This window comes from Mustela nivalis (genome assembly GCF_964662115.1).
Source record: "Mustela nivalis genome assembly, chromosome: 6".
Taxonomy (NCBI): Eukaryota; Metazoa; Chordata; class Mammalia; order Carnivora; family Mustelidae; genus Mustela; species Mustela nivalis.
This window is the reverse complement of record NC_139025.1, coordinates 114,623,442-114,642,319: the sequence shown is the minus strand read 5'-3', so window position 1 is coordinate 114,642,319 and position 18,878 is coordinate 114,623,442. Positions and strand designations below refer to the sequence as shown.

The 18,878-nt window shown below is 47.1% G+C and overlaps 1 protein-coding gene across 5 annotated transcripts in view; it reads left to right on the top strand.

Annotated features, from left to right (window-relative positions):
* Nucleotides 1-12,755, top strand: part of CELF6 (CUGBP Elav-like family member 6) — a 28,737-nt gene extending 15,982 nt beyond the window's left edge. Inside the window, exons 4-13 of one of the 5 annotated variants that reach the window (XM_082735785.1) lie at nucleotides 8,617-8,745; nucleotides 8,845-8,924; nucleotides 9,098-9,241; nucleotides 9,379-9,511; nucleotides 9,598-9,744; nucleotides 9,927-9,989; nucleotides 10,240-10,320; nucleotides 10,407-10,550; nucleotides 11,179-11,334; nucleotides 12,185-12,755. In XM_082735785.1, coding sequence (XP_082591911.1) covers nucleotides 8,617-8,745; nucleotides 8,845-8,924; nucleotides 9,098-9,241; nucleotides 9,379-9,511; nucleotides 9,598-9,744; nucleotides 9,927-9,989; nucleotides 10,240-10,320; nucleotides 10,407-10,550; nucleotides 11,179-11,306 — 1,049 coding nt within the window. In that variant the 3' untranslated portion in view covers nucleotides 11,307-11,334; nucleotides 12,185-12,755. Of the gene's footprint in view, nucleotides 1-8,616; nucleotides 8,746-8,844; nucleotides 8,925-9,097; nucleotides 9,242-9,378; nucleotides 9,512-9,594; nucleotides 9,745-9,926; nucleotides 9,990-10,239; nucleotides 10,321-10,406; nucleotides 10,551-11,178; nucleotides 11,335-12,184 lie in introns of all 5 variants that reach the window. The other 4 variants (XM_082735784.1, XM_082735788.1, XM_082735787.1 and 1 more) reach the window with 4 other exon arrangements.
* Nucleotides 12,756-18,878: the final 6,123 nt, after the last annotated feature.

Below are 18,878 nucleotides of genomic sequence, written 5' to 3'. Positions count from 1 at the left end.
TACGGGAGCCAGGTAGATAACTTTAAATAGATGAGACTGTCATGATTTAATTACAATTTATATTTTAATTATATTAAATGTTGGCAAATGACTCCACTTTTAAAAGTTGACCAGCACTGCAGAACTTAACCAAACTTACCAGTTTTGCTTCTTCGGCCCAAAGACTTCCATTCCTCCCATCTGCATATAGGAGGAATCTATTGTGCACCCATGAGCTTTTAATGAAAACAGCTACTTTACATTATCTTTCTTGAATTTTGATGCCAATGCAGCAGAGTAGTATACCTCTTATTTTAAATCAATAGACATGAAGTTTATGGTTGAAATAACCTGTTTTAAACACACTGTATGTGTATCACTTTTAGAAGTTACTGGTAACACCTGTACATTCGATACTTACAATGCAATAATAGTACCAACACAACAGAATCTGCCTAATAGAAGGTGCTGGAGTCCTCTTCTTCCATGGCCATCCTCTGCAACCCTGATGATGCTCTGAGTGTTAGATGTCCATCCAGGTCTTCATGGACTATGTTATAGCAGACTTTTTTTTTTTTAAGATCTTATTTATTTGACACAGAGAGAGAGAGAGAGAGAGAGAGAGATAGCAAGAGCAGGAACACAAGCAGGAGGAGTGGGAGAGGGAAAGCGGTCTTCCCACAGGGCAGGGAGCCTAATGTGGGGCTCGATGCAGGGCTCTATCCCAGAACCCTGGGATCGTGACCTGAGCCAAAGGCAGACTCTTAACTATCTGAGCCACCCAGGCGCCCTATAGCAGCCTTTTCGTGATCTCAGCTTGTTCCCATAATTTCTGCAGCTAAGTTCCAAGCTGTTGATGTACTTCATACTCCATGCCTATATTTTACATCCTATGGCACTGAGTGATACTCTTAAAAGGAAAATGCACCTAACTGTCCAAACGACCTGATATCCTAATTATAGTAAAGGCAACCATTTCTACATCAAAAATGAACATAGTGCCAGAAACTTTTCTTCTCAGCATCTGGATTTATTTGAATGTAAACATTAAAATGTTTGCCTGGATGAAAATTCAAGGGCTGTGTATTTCAAAATGTCAACGTCAAATTATACGAGGTCAGCGACCCCCAAATCCTTCAGACATTGGTCATTAAGTCTCTTTTACTTGCTGTTCAGCATGGAGGCTGCAGTTGATTTTTCCTAACTCTCATGATCCCTTCTATGGAAGCACAAAAAATAAGATTAATGGTAGGCACCAATCTAATAGGAAAACTATTTTTAGTCTCAAGGCAAAATATTCAAAGTCACTAAAACTCCGTTATAGGGGCGCCTGGGTGGTTCAGTTGTTAAGCGTCTGCCTTTGGCTCAGATCATGATCCCAGGGTCCTGGGATTGAGCCCCACATCAGGGCCCCTACTCAGCGGAAGCCTGCTTCTCCTTCTCCCATTCCCCCTGCTTGTGTTCCCTCTCTCGCTGTCTCTCTCTCTGTCAAATAAATAAATAAAATCTAAAAAAAAAAAAAGAAAAAAAGAAACTCCTGTATATTTTCCCCTCTCTTTCAAATTTCATAACATAAAATCAATAAATTCATAAATCACAATAGTGACTGCTCCGCTCGTTCTATTCTCCAACCTTGGCAGTATTTTTTTTACCAAGGATATTTTTCCCCCAGGATGCCTGAGGTACAGGTATCAGCTAAGTAATCAACCCGTGCACTCTTTCCACTTTAGTTTTTTTATACTTTAAAAACAGTCTCTGAAGTGAGTCATTTCTTTTTCAATCTTGAAGTTTGGCTTTACTGAAGAGACCAGTTATCTGTTATCACATCAACCCTCCCATCACCAACCTATAATGAATGGTTTAGGTAATTTCTAACTGGATTTATATGGTTTTGTTTAAATATTAGCTCAGATTTTGAATAATAAATATATATAATTATTGAACAGATGAGTCATGTTTTTTATGTAATTTTATCCAGAATTCTACTTCATTCGGGATTTAATGACTAAACTTTGACTTAAAGTTAAATTTTAAGCTAGAATTTTCAGAATTTCATTAACACTGGGACACATTCTCTGATCTAAATGAAGTATGGATCTTGGATACAACCGTTCTGCCAGTCAGTGGACACGCTTATCTGTCTTTGATCCTTATACTTACTTAATTCTATGAAGTACTCTTCCATGGAAGACTTGACTGGATAAGTTTCACAGTACTGCTTAAGACTACTCAAGTTAAGGTTTCACTTCCTGAAATTAACTCTACCTCTGGGAGGTGCCTCCCGTCAGCTTGACTCAGAGCAAATCACCCAAAGATTATTGTTAACACTTTTAGGTCATGGCAATGGCTAATCCTCACAAGCCCTTTGGGTTCAGGTATACAGCCTGCAAAAGGAAAATGAAATCTGGAGGCTGAGATTCTTTTCTCTTGGAGGAACTTGGAATCTTGGGCTCCGTCTACCTTTATTCCTTAACTTCCCGGTTCTCCTGGATCAGAATGAAGGGACAATAGAGTCTCTGTTCTTCCTTGGTCTGTGTACCTAGTTTTCAGCCCTCCTTAAAGATCTCCTTCATTTTCAAAAATTATAGTAAAATAGGCATGACATAAACCTTATCACCTTTACCATTTTTAAGTGTACAGTCCAATAGTGTTAAGTATATTCACACTGTTGTGCAAACCATCTCCAGAATTTCTTCCTCTTACAAGGCTCAAAATCTGTACCCATTAAATAACTGCCTTTACCCCCTCCAGTCCCTAGTAACCATAATTCTACTTTCTGTTTCTATGAATTTGACGTCTCTAGATACCTCATATAAGTGAAATCATACAGTATTTGTCTTTTTGTCACTGGCTGATTTCACTTAGCATGATGTCCTCAAGGTTCAGCCATGTTGTAGCTTGTGTCAGATTTTCCTTTTAAAGGCTGAATAATATCCCATGGTATGTTTTTATCACATTTTGTTTATCCATTCATTGTTTGAAAGACATTGGGGTGGCATCCACCTTTTAAGTGTTGTGGATAATGCTACTGTGAATGTAAGTGTACAAATATCTCTTTGAAAAAAAAGTATCTCTTTGAGACTCTGCTTTCAATTCTTTTGGTTATAATACCCAGACCTGGTATTGCTGGACCATATGATAATCCTATTTTTAATTTTGGAGGGAATTGTCATACTGTTTTCCACAGTGGCTTTTCATTCTCACCAGCAGTGCAGAAAGGTTTCAATTTCTCCACAGTCTTTCCAACACTTGCTGTTTTCTTCTTCCCCTCCTCTTCCACCTTCTCCTCCTTCTATACATTTTCTTCTCCTTCTTACTCTTTTTTTCCCTCCTTCCCCTTTTCTTCTTCTCCTCCTCCTCTTCGATCTTCCCCTCCTCCTCCTCTTCCTTCTTTTTCTCCTTCTTCAACAGTCATCCTTATAGTGTAAGGTGGTATTACATTGTGATTTTCATTTGTACTTCCTTAATGATTAGTAATATGGATCATCTTTGCATATGCTTACTGGCCATTTATATATCTTCTTTGGAGAAATGCTTATTTAAGCCCTTTGCCTACTTTTTAATAGGATGATTTGTTTTCTTGTTTGAGTTGTAGGAACTCTTCATTTTGGATATTACCAGATTTTATTTGGATATTATCAGATACATGATTTGCAAATATTTTCTCCCATTCTGTAGGCTGTCTTTTCACTGAGTGTGTCTTTTGATGCATGAAGTTTGAAATTGATGTAGTCTGGGGTACCCAGGTGGCTCAGTGGGCTAAGCCTCGGCCTTTGGCTCCAGCCAAGGTCTCAGGGTCCTGGGATTGAGCCCTGCATTGGGCTGTCTGCTCAGCAGGGAGCCTGCTTCCCGTCTCTCTCTGCCTGCCTCTCTGCCTACTTGTGATCTCTTTCTCTGTCAAATAAATAAATAAAAGCTTTAAAAATTTTTTTGATGAGGTTCAGTTTACTTTTGTTGGCTGTGTGTTTGGTGACACATTTAAGAAGTCATTGCCAAATGCAAGGTCATGAGGCTTTTCCTCTGTTTTCTTCTAAGAGTTTTATAGTTTTAGCACTCATGCTTAGGTCTTTGACTCATTTTGTTCATTTTTGTATATGATGCAAAGTAAGGGTCCAACGTCGTCATTTTGCACCCACTTTTCTCAACACCATTTTCTGAAAAGACTGACATTCTTGTCAAAAATCATTTGACCTATATGTGAGGGCTTATTTCTGGCCTCTCTCTTCTTTCCATTGGTCTGCATGTCTTTCTGCCACTGTCACACTGCTTGATTACTGTAGCTTTGTAGTAAGTTTTGAAATCTGAAAGTGAGATCTCCAACTTTCTTCTTTTTAAAGATTGTCTTGACAATGGGTTCTTGAGACTTGATATGAATTTTAGGATGGATTTCTCTAGTTCTGCAAAAAATGCCATTGGGATTTTAATAGAAATTTCATTAAATCTGTAGATTTCTTTGGGCAGTAGTGATATCTAACAATATTAAGTCTTTCAAACCATGAACACAAGATGTCTTCCATCTTTTGTGTCTTTAACTTCCTTCAGCAATGTTTTTTTTAAAAAAGATGTTATTTATTTATTTGACAGAGATAGAGGTCACAAGTAGGCAGAGAGGCAGGCAGAGGGAGACGAGGAAGCAGGCTCCCTGCTGAGCAGAGAGCCTGATGTGGGGCTGATCCCAGGATCCTGAGGTCATGACCTGAGCCGAAGGCAGAGGCTTAACCCACTGAGCCACCCAGATGCTCCCGCAATGTTTTATAGTTTCCAGGATACCAGTCTATTTGCCTCCTTTTTAAAGTTTATTCCTAAGGATTTTATTCTTTTTGATGCTATTTTAAGTGGAACTGCTTTTTAAATTTCTTTTTCGTATTGTTCATTGCTAGTGTATAGAAACACAACTCATTTTATTTGTTGATTTTGTATTCTACAATTTTGCTGGATTTGTTTATTATTTCCAGCAAGGTTTTTTTTGGAGGGGGGCAGAAATTAAAGCTTTTCTTGATGTTTATCAGATCAGGCCAGAAGACTCTCTTTGCCCTGGCTATTTCCTCAGTGACTTTCCCAGGTTCTCTTGGCTCCTTATGCTGGAGTCATTACTAAGAACATCAGGGGAAAGATGCTTTGCTCCATATGCTGCCACCAGCAGGATCCCTGGGTTGGTATCTGGACTGAAAAGTGGATGAGTATTTTTAGGATGTATTTGGTGGTTGGTACCCCAATGCTGAAACTTCATTCCTACACAGTCCCTACAATCATGGCATCCCACCAACAGGAAGGTGAATGAGTATGAGAGGCCTAGAAGCTAGAAACTCGGCCCCTCAGGAATTCCTTTGAGCCGACTTGAGGTAGAGCCTCTTTTCTTGAAAGGCATCTTGGCGCCTTTCCTGAGGAAGAGGGAGTGGACTGACTCTGACTCTGATCTCTCAGTCCCATCATTTGCTATTAGAATCCCTGACCTATATGACCGGCTGCGCAAGGCAGCTTTATGGAGCTGGGCCTCGGGGGCTCAAACAGCTTGGTTTGGGTTTAAAAAAGCATTTGGTAGAAGAGCAAGGCATACACATTAGTTGACAACAGGAGAAGGCAATTATACCATCCGTCTGTGTTTCTATCCAACTATGTCTCAATTCTACACTAATGCTATCTTCTAATTCCTTCCACTCCAGGAAGGCTGAGCCTTCTTATTTGATATTCCCAGTTTTCTGGAGACCCACCCAGGGGATGATTTTATTTAGAGATTTCTGATCCATTTCTTATAGAACCTTCTCTTTACCTAAGTGGTAGAGTTTGAAGTAGAGGAAATTGAATTACCTGGGCTAAATCCCATCATCACCTCTCTCTGGGGGCACTGACCCTCAGAACCTCCAGGGCTGTATATTTGGGGGCTAATCTAGGAGGTCAAGCCTGTACTTCTCTTAGACAGGTCTCCTGAGAAAATTATCCCACCATTTTGGGATCACCTGAAACTCCTGGTCATTGTGACCTTGATCATCCTGTTGCCAAACATTACCAAGCTCCCTGTAAAGTGGCAAAGAGAATACCAGCATTCAAGGTGATACCTGTGAAACAGGCAGTATAGAGCCCAGCCTATAATGCAGCCTTATTTCAATTTTAAATTCTGTATAGCTCAATAGTCCAGGACCATAGGGTCTGTGACTTTTCATGGAGATTAAAATTCTTGACTGGGCACTGGAAAAGAAGTATCAGAGAATTTCATGGTCTGTAGAATGAGCTTGAACTAACCACCATCAGCGGGAAAGAGCAACAAGAGGAAGAGCAGTTAAAGGATCAGACCACTGTCCACACAAACCTATTTCCTGCCTTGGGGGCTCCATCTCAGTCTTGACATTTCACTTCCTACCTAGGGCTACCTGGATGCTGGTCCCTGTGGCATGATATCTTAACTAGGAGACACCACCATCTTGCAGACCCTATCCAATGACACAACTGCACTACAAATTAGGGTATTATTAAGCCCTCTTTAAGCCTTGGGACTCCGGAGGCCATAGGATCTTCTTTAGCTCCTCTTAAGCCTTTGAGAGACACACAGGCATGCTTTAGAGTCACAGCTCAGAACAATGACACAGTCTTCTGACATTTGATTCCCTGACCAAATGGGGCCTGTCTTCCAATGTCAAGGCAAAGCCACTAGCAGACTGATCAAGCAATTTTTTCTTTATCTTTTTGGTTTCCTGAAGAGAAACCAAATCAGATCTCTCTGCATATACCATGTGGAATTCTATGCATTATATTTTCAGTCAGTGGTTTTTAAAGAACTTTCCTTGCAACCCCCTCTAGGTGGTACTAGGAGAAGATGAAGCAAAAGGAACTTCAGCCCCAACCCCACTCCCCACTTTTCTGGTTTTAGTCAGAGCAGTTCTATTTGTCTCTCATTTTTTAGCTTCATCCTAATATTTTTGTTAGAACAACAGATTCTGCAGCTTTTTAAAAAGGTTGGGAAACCAGTGATCTGTTCCAAAAGCACTATTTTGTGGCTAACATTCCCAGAAGTGAAGGACACTCACTGACTGTACTCTCACCACATCAGATGGGCACTTCCTCTAAGATTCCAGCCACAAGTACATTACATATCCCTTCCCCCTTGAGATCACTGAGCAGTAATCCTCTGGAGAGGAGGCAGGATTCTGTTGAAACATATTCTGCCCATCCCATTTAACCACAGCCTCCACCCTCCTCACAGACACAGCACTGACAGGCACTTTAGGGTCCCTGGGCAGCCTAGGCTGAATCCCACACCATCCAGATAAAATATGGACACATACATAACCCTACTGGAAAGTCTGTCCACTGCTAACTCCAGGCAGTCTGTTCTTCCTTTTCTTTGCCACACTTCAGTCTATGACCCTCACCAGCCTTGTCTTCCTTGGACTCAGGATCCAAAGATTCTCCACTGGCCTAGCCAAAATTGTCAAGGAGTAAAGGAGTTTAGGATGGGTTTTCTTGGGTTCCAGGATCTGAAGGTGAAGCCTGAAACCAGATTCTCACCTGTTCCTCTCCCCAAATCTGTTGCCTGCATGAAGCCACATCCTATTTCAGAGAGTTATGTTGGTGCAGAAAAAAGCAGGACTTTGACACCAGGCCGTGTGACCTGGACAGTCTCCTGAGGCCTCTATCCTGGGTTCCTGGACAGTCTCCTGAGGCCTGACTTGCTAGATGTGTGGCTAAGCCCTGGTTTCCAGCCCCAGCTCTCCAGCTTTCTCCAAGGAACACTCTCCCAGAGGAAGAGGGAACAAAGGGAGGGATCAGAATTGTTCTCAGGGGCCATGCAAGTCTACAGGCAGAACTTGTCCTTCCATAGTGTGAACACCTGGGGAAGGATCAGGGCAGAGCACAAGGGAAGGCAGAAAGACGGCAGAAGGGCTCACTGAAGGCCCTGGAAGCTCAGTTGGGGAATGAAGCAGTGGAGGTGGGAGTTAAGGAAAGGGGTCAAGGGCTTAGCAATTGTAGAGGGGGAATGCTAATGTTGGAGGCTCAGGAACCCAAGCTTCCTGCCCTCTTTAGGCCTTTGGGAGGAGCACCCAAGTTGAGTTTGGTGCTAGGCTTAGAGATTCATCATTCCCAGCGCTCAACATCTGGGAATGAGGCAGTACGATGAAACAGCTGTTTTCTGTGCTGTTTTTTGTCCCAGAGCCCTCCTTGATTTGAGCAGGAAGGGGCATTGATGGTGCTGCCATCAGCCTGACTAGCAAGGGTGTGCTTTTTTTCTCCTAGTCCAATCTGAATACAAAGACCTTCACTGAGGACACCCCCTCCCCATAGGACTAAAACGGTCCAAAACTGCCTTTCCCAAACTTTCAGAACAGAAAGTTCAAAAATAACAAACGATGCATACAGGGCTGTACCCAACCAAAGACATCATTGAATCACTTTCCACAAGAGCAGCAATCAGTCTTTCTTGTTCCTTCCCAAGACCCAGGTTTTCATGGTGGATCTGGGTTGAGTTCTTTTCCTCCAGATCTGTCTATAGATCATCCTGCTCCTCAAAGAAACCCACCGTTATAGCCCCAGAGCCTTCTTACTCCCTATACCTCTTCCCAGAGCTGGACTGGGGTAAGCTATCTTAAGAAGGTAGTCCAAGAGGACTTAGGGTCTCCAGATCACTCCTGGATTTGTCCCCAGAGGACCGAAAGCTGTTTGTGGGGATGCTGGGGAAGCAGCAGGGTGAGGAGGACGTCAGACGCCTGTTCCAGCCCTTTGGCCATATCGAGGAGTGCACCGTCTTGCGAAGCCCTGATGGCACCAGTAAAGGTGACTTGAGCTGACCCTGGAATTTCCTGCCTCATTCTGGGCCACATGACCCTTTGGCCCCTGTGGCCTGAGCCACCCAATCCTTCTATTCTGCCCCAGGCTGTGCCTTTGTGAAGTTCGGGAGTCAGGGGGAAGCTCAGGCAGCTATCCAGAGTCTGCATGGCAGCCGGACCATGGCGGTGAGGGCGGGCACCCGGGGCCCAGGGTGAGGCCAGTGGGGTGGGGACGGGCTTTTCCTCCCCACGTGAGATCAATGCCCCAGCAAAGAGCCTGATGGGCGAAGCGCTTGGCCTAGGGCCAGGGCTGGGGTCTGGACTGGTCACGGCGGCCTCCCCTGCCCTGCCCTACCCAGGGCGCCTCGTCCAGCCTCGTGGTCAAACTGGCGGACACGGACCGGGAGCGCGCGCTACGGCGGATGCAGCAGATGGCCGGCCAGCTGGGCGCCTTCCACCCAGCGCCGCTGCCGCTGGGGGCGTGCGGAGCCTACACCACCGCGGTAGGTGCCTGACACCAACCCCTGTTCTCAGGGGACAGGGGCCTGTGTGCGCCTGTGGGCCCGCCCCAAAGGAGGCCGGGAGCCGGGGCACCTGCCCACCACTGGTGCTACACACCTGTTTTTCTTCCCTCCCAAAGATCCTGCAGCACCAGGCAGCCCTACTGGCAGCGGCACAGGGCCCAGGCCTAGGCCCGGTGGCCGCAGTGGCGGCCCAGATGCAGCACGTGGCGGCTTTCAGCCTGGTGGCGGCGCCCCTGTTGCCCGCCGCAGGTACTGTGCTCAGGAGCTGGGCGGCGGCTGGGACCCCACAAGGCTGGGCTGTGGCCTGACTCTCCGACCTCCTCTGCCTCCAGCAGCCAGCTCCCCGCCTGGCGGTGGCCCAGGCTCGCTTCCGGGTCTGCCAGCGCCCATCGGGGTCAATGGATTTGGCCCCCTAACTCCCCAGACCAACGGGCAGCCCGGATCTGACAGTCTCTACAATAACGGGCTCTCCCCTTACCCAGGTGGGCCCTCCGCTCTGCCCAAATCTCCCCGAAATGGAGTGGGGAGCGCGGGGGGGTGGGGTTGGGGGGAGGCGGCTATGACCTTGGGAAGGGACTCCTCTTTCCCTGCTGCCTCTCACAACGTCGCTCCACCTCCCCACCCGCCTGCCTTCACCGTGGGCCCCGCGCCCCTCTCTCCCCAGCCCAGAGCCCTGGCGTGGCTGACCCCCTGCAGCAGGCCTACGCTGGGATGCACCACTACGCAGGTTTCACTTGGCGCTCCGCGGCCTGGGGGGTTTGAAGGGCCCCAGAAAGGAATAGGGAGATTTTGGCGGGGTGGTTAGGCTCTCTTTGAGTCGACCCTCCCATCCCCCCACCCCTGGGCCCAGAATGACGTCTCTAAGGGGAATTACTTGGACTGGGCTGAATTGGTCCAAGATGGCTAGGCAAATGGGGACATGCTTGGTTGGGGGATGGCTTCTAGGGGTCACTGCCCACTCCCACCTCTGTCTCCAGCAGCCTACCCATCGGCCTATGCCCCAGTGAGCACAGCTTTTCCCCAGCAGTCTTCAGCCCTGCCCCAGCAGCAAAGAGAAGGTGAGAGGCAGGGGGCTGGAGATCAGGGCCTGGTGGGACTCTGCTCAGGGTCCCTCCCCTGAACCAGTCTGTTGCCCTTCCTACAGGCCCAGAAGGCTGTAACCTCTTCATCTATCACCTGCCTCAGGAGTTTGGTGATGCAGAACTCATACAGACATTCCTGCCCTTTGGAGCTGTTGTGTCTGCCAAAGTCTTTGTGGACCGAGCCACCAACCAGAGCAAATGCTTCGGTGAGCTGAGGCCCAACCATGGGCCCCTCCCACTCCTAACTTTGAGATTCACTGCAGACCCTAAGCTTGTCTGTCCATAAGTCAGTGGCTCCCAGAGACTGAGCATATGGCAGAAAGCAGGCTCATGGACCAGTGACTAGGCTAAGCCCAGCCCAAGAACAAGTCTATTTCAGGTTCACCCAGAAAAGTCAGGTGCCTGGAAGATGCTCAAGCAGGTCAGGCTTCAGAGTCTAGAAGGGCAGGAAGAGTAGGAATCTGAGGCAAGAGATCCCCTCCAATCCCAGCTGCAGTTTAGGGGACCAGAATGGGTGCTGAAGAGGGAGAGAATACAACCGCTGCCAGGGAAATGACAGGGAAACACTCCAACCAGTACACTCCTCACCCTAACACACATACCTCAGAATTGCCTCCTGTCCTTCCAAGAATTACACCTGTAGGAGACTTAGGCCATTTGCCTTTGTATGACTGTGTGTTTGTGTGTGTGTGGGTGCACGTGCAAACAATGAAGGTTGGAGGGGTATATGTTTGGAACTGGCCTGAGGGGACACGGGCAGAAGGGACTGGTCAGAGAGAATGGAGGCCCTGCCAGGCCGAGCTTCCAGCTGACCTCTCTGCCCACGCCCCCTAGGGTTTGTTAGCTTTGACAATCCAACCAGTGCCCAGACAGCTATTCAGGCCATGAATGGCTTTCAAATTGGCATGAAGAGGCTCAAGGTCCAGCTAAAGAGGCCCAAGGATGCCAATCGGCCTTACTGATCTTCTCTCACTGACCAGCCACAGAAAGGTAAGTCCAGGGGTGGACCCTAAGCAGACGGGGCCTTAGTGACAGAGGCCCTGTCAGCTTTGATGTCCCTTTTGAGATGTCAGGAGCACCCGCCTCTGAAAAAGTCTGGGAGAGAAGAGGGATCCTCAGTTGGAGACTTTGTGTTTCTCCTTTGGTCCAAGGATGGAGATAAATTCGACACCGTCCTGCCCCCACAATCTGGGAGAGGCAGTTACATCAAGATCTAACCAGTTAGTTCTCCTCCAGAGGTGGCCACAGGGGGGAGTAGAGAAGCTGTGTGTGGGGAAGGGCAGGGGGGTGGAGAATGAGGCCAGAACAGTTGTGAAGGCTCATGAGTTGAGACTTTATCCTGAAGATGGTAGGGAAACATTTGGGGAGTTTAAGCAAAGAGGGGATAAGATGCAGGGGCTGGGCTATTGGCAGAGAACCTGGAGATGAGGATACAAGCAAATAAGCTAAAGAAGCAGGATCTGTAGGGCCTGGGGGTGTTGGGGAGAGAGCTGACAAGCTCCCTTAGGTTTCTGGCAGGGCCAGCTGCCTGCACCTTCTAGAGATTTGCCATCTCCAGAGGTCCACATGGCCTGGCCTCACTGATGCTACCCCAGGGGGCCCTTTAGGGAGGCTGAGGGGCTGGGGTCATCTTCCCAAGAGGCCCCAAGGTCACTTCAGTGGACCAGGGTGCTGCCTTGACCCTGCAGCAGCTCTGTTCCTCAGGAAGAGAGGTCAAGCCACTCACCTGCGATGTCATTGCTGGGGCAAGCTGCTCTTTTTGTCTTGCCTGCCAGAGTGAGTTTTGCTTTTTTTTAATTTTCTCTTTCCTCTGTCCTAATCAACAAATCCCCAACAACAGAAACTGAAGAGTGAGAAGAAAGGAAAGGAAAAGCACAGAAATGCTTGAGCAGCCCTTCCTGAAGGAGCAGCCACGGATGGAGGTGGATCGGACCCCAGGCCGGCGCCTGGGGCTCAGGCCACATTAAGGATCGTTTTCATCAAGTGGGTTGTCCCGTGCCTGTGGCTTAGAGCGCAGGCTGGCAAGGCAGCTGGGGCTGGCTGAGGACTGACTGTCTAGGGGAACCAGCAGAGGGCCTTGGGGGTGCCAAGGGCTTCTCTGCAAGGGAAGCCCAGATTTACTTCTTTCAAAATCATATCATTCCTTAGAGTTTAGGGACCAAAGGACTATTGCTTTTTTAAGAATATAAATATATCTATATAAATTAAAAGAAGGAAACAGAAAATAAAAACAAAAGAAAAGGAAAAAACCACAAGAGAAACAAAAAGACAGTATAGAGTCTCATACAAGTTGCCTTTAAATATCCCTAGGAGACAGGGTGAAGGAGATCCATAAAAGCCCAGCCTAGGCAGAGGGAGGCTGTGGAAAGAGTGTTCTGTGTCTCATTCCCTCTTAAATCCCCCCCCCCTTTTTTAAATAACGAAGGACTTAACGTCTAGGGGTAGGCTCCCGTGCAGGCAACAAAGAGAGTTATGGAAGCAGGGAACCCACAATCCCCAACTCAGAGAATATCCCTGAAGCCGGGAGGAGCTCTGGCCTGACCTGGCCTTTGCCATCCTGCGGGGCCCACTGGCCAGCAGGAGTGTCCTTGCCAGCCTTTTCCGTGGAACCACTGCTTCCCCAGACAGGAAGAAAGAGGGAGTTTTAACCACCCCAGGATTTCCCTTTCCCATCTGGATAGACAGAGGCCCTGCCTCTGGCTGAGCCGAGACACCTCCTGTTTCCCCTCACCTTGAGCCAGTCCCAGTGTCCCCTTGCTCCAGGCCACCTTCTGTCTCCAAGTCTATGTTTGCCCACCTGTAAAGTAGATCCAGGATATACCTAGAGGGCTGTGACAACAGACTCGGAAGATTTGCTACTGTATATACTGCCATTGAGAAGGGGATCATTTTCAATATGTAGAAGCTTCAGAATTTAGAGGTCCCTCTTTACCCAGGACCTGGGAGGGAAGTAGATGTTTTGCCAAAATACTTCTTCATTCCTTTAAAAAGTACATCTTTCCTATGCAAGAGTGTCTCACATGTGCTTATCCAAGGTGCTTCTAGATGGTGAGCAGTGTTCAGCTTAGAAGTGGTGTGTGCTCTGTCTGTCTTTGTCTCTCTGTTGTATTCAGTGGGTGCCATATAAAACTGATCAATGGTGGTGCTTCCTGCCTGCTTCTGTGAGATGGGCAAAAGATTCAGCTTAGAACACCATGACTCACCTTGCCTTGGTCAGCCTGTCCTGGGCCTGTAGGGCCTTGCACATATTTTCCCCAGGAGGTTAATTTCCCCTCCACCTCACAGACATGGATCAAAGTAGTATGGGGCCCCAGCTGTGTGGTGGGCACTCTGATCCCCAGATGTCGCTAAGGTTGGAGGCCTCTGATCTGCTATCACATCAGATAGTAAATGAAAGGATGTGGGGGTGGGGTTGGAGGGTTCCTCCTTCATAACAGTTTCTAAGAAAACTTGTTCCCACCTGTTCCTCTGTCTTTGACTCGTTTTTGGAGGGAATGGGATGAAAAATAGATATGGTAATGACATCACCAGGTAATGTGTAATGTATATCAACAAATTATTTCCAATGCAGAGGGAAACAGTGTTGAGGGCATCATTACACCAGCCAATGCTGATACCTAGACTGATCACCCTGGACCCAGGAGGACATGTGGAGTACCCCTGCCTTCAAACAGATACTCACATGGTGGCAAAGAGGCCTTTCACTGCTAGGTGCTAAGCACTTTGCTAGGAGCTGGGGCTCAGGCATGTTATACCTGCCCAGAGTTAGTGGGACAGACAGACCAGTTAGGTAGTTATAATCCAAGGCCTCCCAGGGTCTACAATCACAAGCAGAAGAGTATCTAATTCAGACTCAAATAGAAAGGGAGGTGGGAGAAAGATTTCGTAACGGAGTTTAAGGAGAAAAGGGTCTTCAAGGAGGCACTGGGACTTTGAACAAAGCTGTTTGGACAGCTGCACCATTTTGATAAGTTACCTTTCTTACCAAGAAAAAATAATGATTACCATGTATTCTGTGCCAATTACGTGGGAGAAAAGGGGATGAAGACATCTCAATCCGGATCCTTAACTCATTACACCAAGTCATATCAAGACACTTGAACCAAAATGGCACTTCGCATTTTGCTTCATGGTTAGGGACTGACAGACTTTGTGTCAAGGCTGCAGAGGGTAGCAGGGTATGGATCAGGGGCTGGGAAACTGTGGCCTGTGGGCAAATCTGGCCTGTAACCTGTTTTGTATGGCCTACAAACTAAGAACGGTTTCACTTTTTTTTAAAGGGATCTGAAAATAAAACAAAAAATCAATGAGTATGAAACAGAGACCGTCTCTGCTCCCATAAAACTAATTTATCTAGTCCTTTAGACAAAAAGTTTGCTGACCCCTGTAAGATCATGCAGGACATGTACAATATCCAATCAGTTTGAACAATATAGTGTTTGTGTCTCTGTTGTATGTGCATGTATTAGTCTGAACTCTTTCAGTTGCAAGTATCAAAACCCCACTCAAACATGTTTAATCCAGTAGGAAATTAACTGGCTTATACAACTGATAAACCAAAGGATGGGTCTGGTGTCATGCATGGCTGGATCCAGGGTTTCAGTTGATGATGTCTCCCATCTCTTGGCTCTGCATCCTTCTGTATGTCAGACTCACTAGTTCTAGCTCTAAAGTCCTAGAGAGGACTTTGACCACAATGGACACATGCCTATGCCTAGGGTGGAAGAGTAGGCCACCATAATTGACAGCTTCTCCAGGACTATGTGGAGGGGAGAAATGGGTCCCCAAACAAAGGGATGATGGGTAAGTAAGCAAAATGAATCTACTGTATCCCACCCCTTTATTGCTCAGCAGCTACCTATATTTTTCTTGACAAACATACATTTTCAAAAATGTGCCTGCCCAACAGTGAAATGATCCTAGGCCCAACAAAAATGTGAGAATCATGTCCAATTGCTTTACTGAACTCTCAGTCCAGGGTCCCTTGATGATGTGCAATTCTTGATCAGGTCTGGATTTAACTTGTGATTTTATAATCCATGACTAAAAGATCAATTTAGCTACCCCTACCTAACCAACATGAAATGGGAGGGGGAATAGGAGAAGTTTTGTTGTTTTTTTAAAGATTATTTATTTATTTATTTGACAGAGAGAGAGACAGAGATCACAAGTAGGCAGAGAGGCAGGCAAAGAGAGAGAGGGGGGGAGCAGGCTCCCTGCTCAGCAGAGAGCCCGATGCAGGTCTCAAGCCCAGGACCCTGAGACCATGACCTGAACTGAAGGCAGAGGCTTAACCCACTGAGCCACCCAGGCATCCCAAGTTTTTTTTTTTTTTTTTTTTTTAAGAAAGAAATCTTTCATTTGGAATAGGGGAGAAGAAAAAACAATGGTCACTAACCTATAGCATATAGTACATCGTTCTAGGCAGTGGAACGAGTTTCTTGGTTAACAAAATTGATTGGTTTTAGTCCTTTCCCCTGGGAAGCATTTCTTATTATCCATTGTCCTTCATAGAAATCCCTCAGAGGATGCTCCTTCTGGAATAGAAACATTCTTCTTCCCGTTGGGAATGGTTTTAGACCTGAAGATTGCCTTAGAGATTATGCATTCCCAGAACCTGTATGCCAGGGGTGGGGATTCTCTGGTGATACAATTCCTTTCAAACCAATTGATTTTATTCCGGGGCCCTCTGTGAGCTAGTGACCATCATCAAGAATCAAGAATCCTTGTCCTTGAACTTGGATCAGGCCCTTGTAGTTTCTGTTTCTTGGCAATAGGTCACACTTTTCCTGTTCCCCTCCCCTTCAGCTTCATGGCTTTCACAATGGTCTGTCTATGGTGATAAGACAATCTTAATCTGCTCAGTGTGCCCCCAAAGAAACATTATTCAACACTTGGCTGGCTCATGCTCTAGTAGCTCTGACCAGATAGTCAAAATCCCTGAGTGGTACTGGCTCCTATGCCTCAGACCCAAGGAGATGCTTAGGATAGGAGTGAGGGGCGCCTGGGTGGCTCAGTGGGTTAAGCCGCTGCCTTCGGCTCAGGTCATGATCTCAGGGTCCTGGGATCGAGTCCCGCATTGGGCTCTCTGCTCAGCAGGAGCCTGCTTCCTCCTCTCTCTCTCTCTCTCTCTGCCTGCCTCTCTGCCTACTCATGATCTCTCTCTGTCAAATAAATAAATAAAATCTTAAAAAAAAAAAAAAAGGATAGGAGTGAGGCAGCAGGACAATCACTTATTTGGGCCAACCTGCAGCTTGCTCCATCCCGGCCCCCTGGCCATGGTCTATTATTACACTGAGGCCACATCACTAAAGCAGTCCTACGAGGATTCGTCTGTGGACACTGAATTCGTGGGCCCTCTGAGAACTTGTATCACTTGGGGACTGTGGGCAGGCTCTTCAGCCATTGGCAGGGCCTCTGGAATGTCTTTCTCCCTGGGTACAGCCTGGGTGTCTTAGATGTAGGAGATCACATGAAGAAAAGCCCTAGTCTGAGATGGGATGAATGATCTGTGACACTGGAAGCAGTTCTGGATCTGCTGTGTGCTCTGACCAGACCTGCAGTCTCGCCTCTGCCTCAGCGGAGCATGGAATGCCCTCCCAGAGAAATGCTAAGGACACAGAGGTCACAGGATCTCTCTTGATAATTTCCAGCTTCAGTTGTGATCTTTGGGCCTCTACTGTTCTGACCACAACTGCCCGCATCACGACACAGCCAAATCCGGCAGGGACTCAGGCTGTTTTTGGCCTCTGGGCCTCCCCTCACAGCCTGTACATGTATACAATGATGTCACACAATTTATGTTTTTCAGAGAACCAGTGAAGGGAGAAACTTCATAGGCTCAGCGAGTTCAGAGCCAACACAGTAGCTGCCCTTCCAGGATGAGCCATGTGGGGTCCACAAATGGGTGACCAAATCTGTGCCAAGCACAAACTCGGAAAGAGCGGAGAGCCACCCTTTCTCTCCCTCGCCCTGGTTCTACACACTGCTCTCCATGTTCTCCACCCTCCGGCAGCCTGGGCTGATCAGAGCCTTTGACTGCCTGACCATCTGTAGAGGAGGTTTCAAACTTCCAGGCTCTGGCACCCTGCCTTCAAGATGCCTAAGAGCAGAGACCCAGAAGGCATGGCAGGCTGCAAGCCTGGGTCTGACTTTTCCCAAGGGAAGTAAGTATTAGGTGCCCAGGAGAAAACGCAGGGAAGCACGAAGACAACCTGTGAAATGAGTCTCAGCTTCCCGTATGGAGTAGGTTAGAAATGGCCTGACTTCCCTCACCATCCCTGCCCCTCTGCCCACAACCTTGGCTCTGGGCTCCTGATAGCAAGCCAGCTGTCTGGGCTAGATTCTCTGCATTTGAGCAGGCAACCTGCTGTGCCCACAGGACCTTCTTGCTCTCTCACTGTTGGGACTCAATGTGGGGACAGAGACTTTGATTGTGGTTCCATGTCTTAGCCAAAGTACTCCAGAAACAGCTTCTGAGGCAAGGGTTATGGTGCTTGCACCGCCTGGGGAGAGGGAAGCCCAGGGTGGTGACAGGGAGGAGAGACAAGAGTCAGGAAAGATGTAAAGCAATGCAAGACAATGCGTTACTGTGTTGGTGACATCTTCACGTAAGCCATGAGGAGAGAACAGGTCACATGACAGTGTTGTTTGCTAAGCACATGGTGCTTGCAAGGAGAAACCACTTTGAGGAGAACTGAGAATTGAGAGAGAATTTAGCCATCTGTTCTCCCCTTCATTTCCTGTTTCCCACTGACCAAGGTGCATCCCCCAGAGAGCTACCTCCACTGTACTTCAGAGTTCCATCATTTGCCTCCAGGTGACTGCTTGGGAAGCTAGATTCCACGGCCCACCATGTGGCATTTCCACTACAGAGGAGGAAGTGAAGGGGCTATCTTGCATAGGTGGGGATTTAAGTTCAAGACGGCACATGAGGTTTGTGACCTATATATCCTACATTTTCCCACAGCATTCACAGCCAATATCCCCAGGCACCAGAATCCCCAGCACTGTCTGAATTCTAAGTGAAATAAATACATATTATTTTTAATTTGGGAGAAAAAAAAGATGCATTCAGGTGTGGCATGGAGGATCAGACTTTTTCTCTGGAATTTCTCAGGCCATAAGCTCCAGTATCTCCTGTTGTATGTCCCGTATTTATGCCTTTGTTTTCACTTACTTATGCTTGAGGAAGAGGATCTGGATTTTACAATCTGTAAGATGTGTGATGACCCTTGGCAGTCTAGCTTGCTGGCCACAGGCAGAAAGGGCAACTCTGAACAAAGCCGGGTATAATTCTGGTTCTGCCAGCATGGAAGTGAGCTGAACTGCAGGACCTTAATGAAAATGTTAAGAGGTCAGCACATTTCAACATCCAGACATGTTTCCAGTGTGTCCCTGAGATCTCCATCTAGGATGGATACATGACCCAAATCTGAGATAAAATAGAAGATCATTTAGCCAGCTAATCTGCTATCACATAACAGGGATTTCCAACTTCTCAGCCAAGGACTGTCAGATCGCCACTGTCCCCA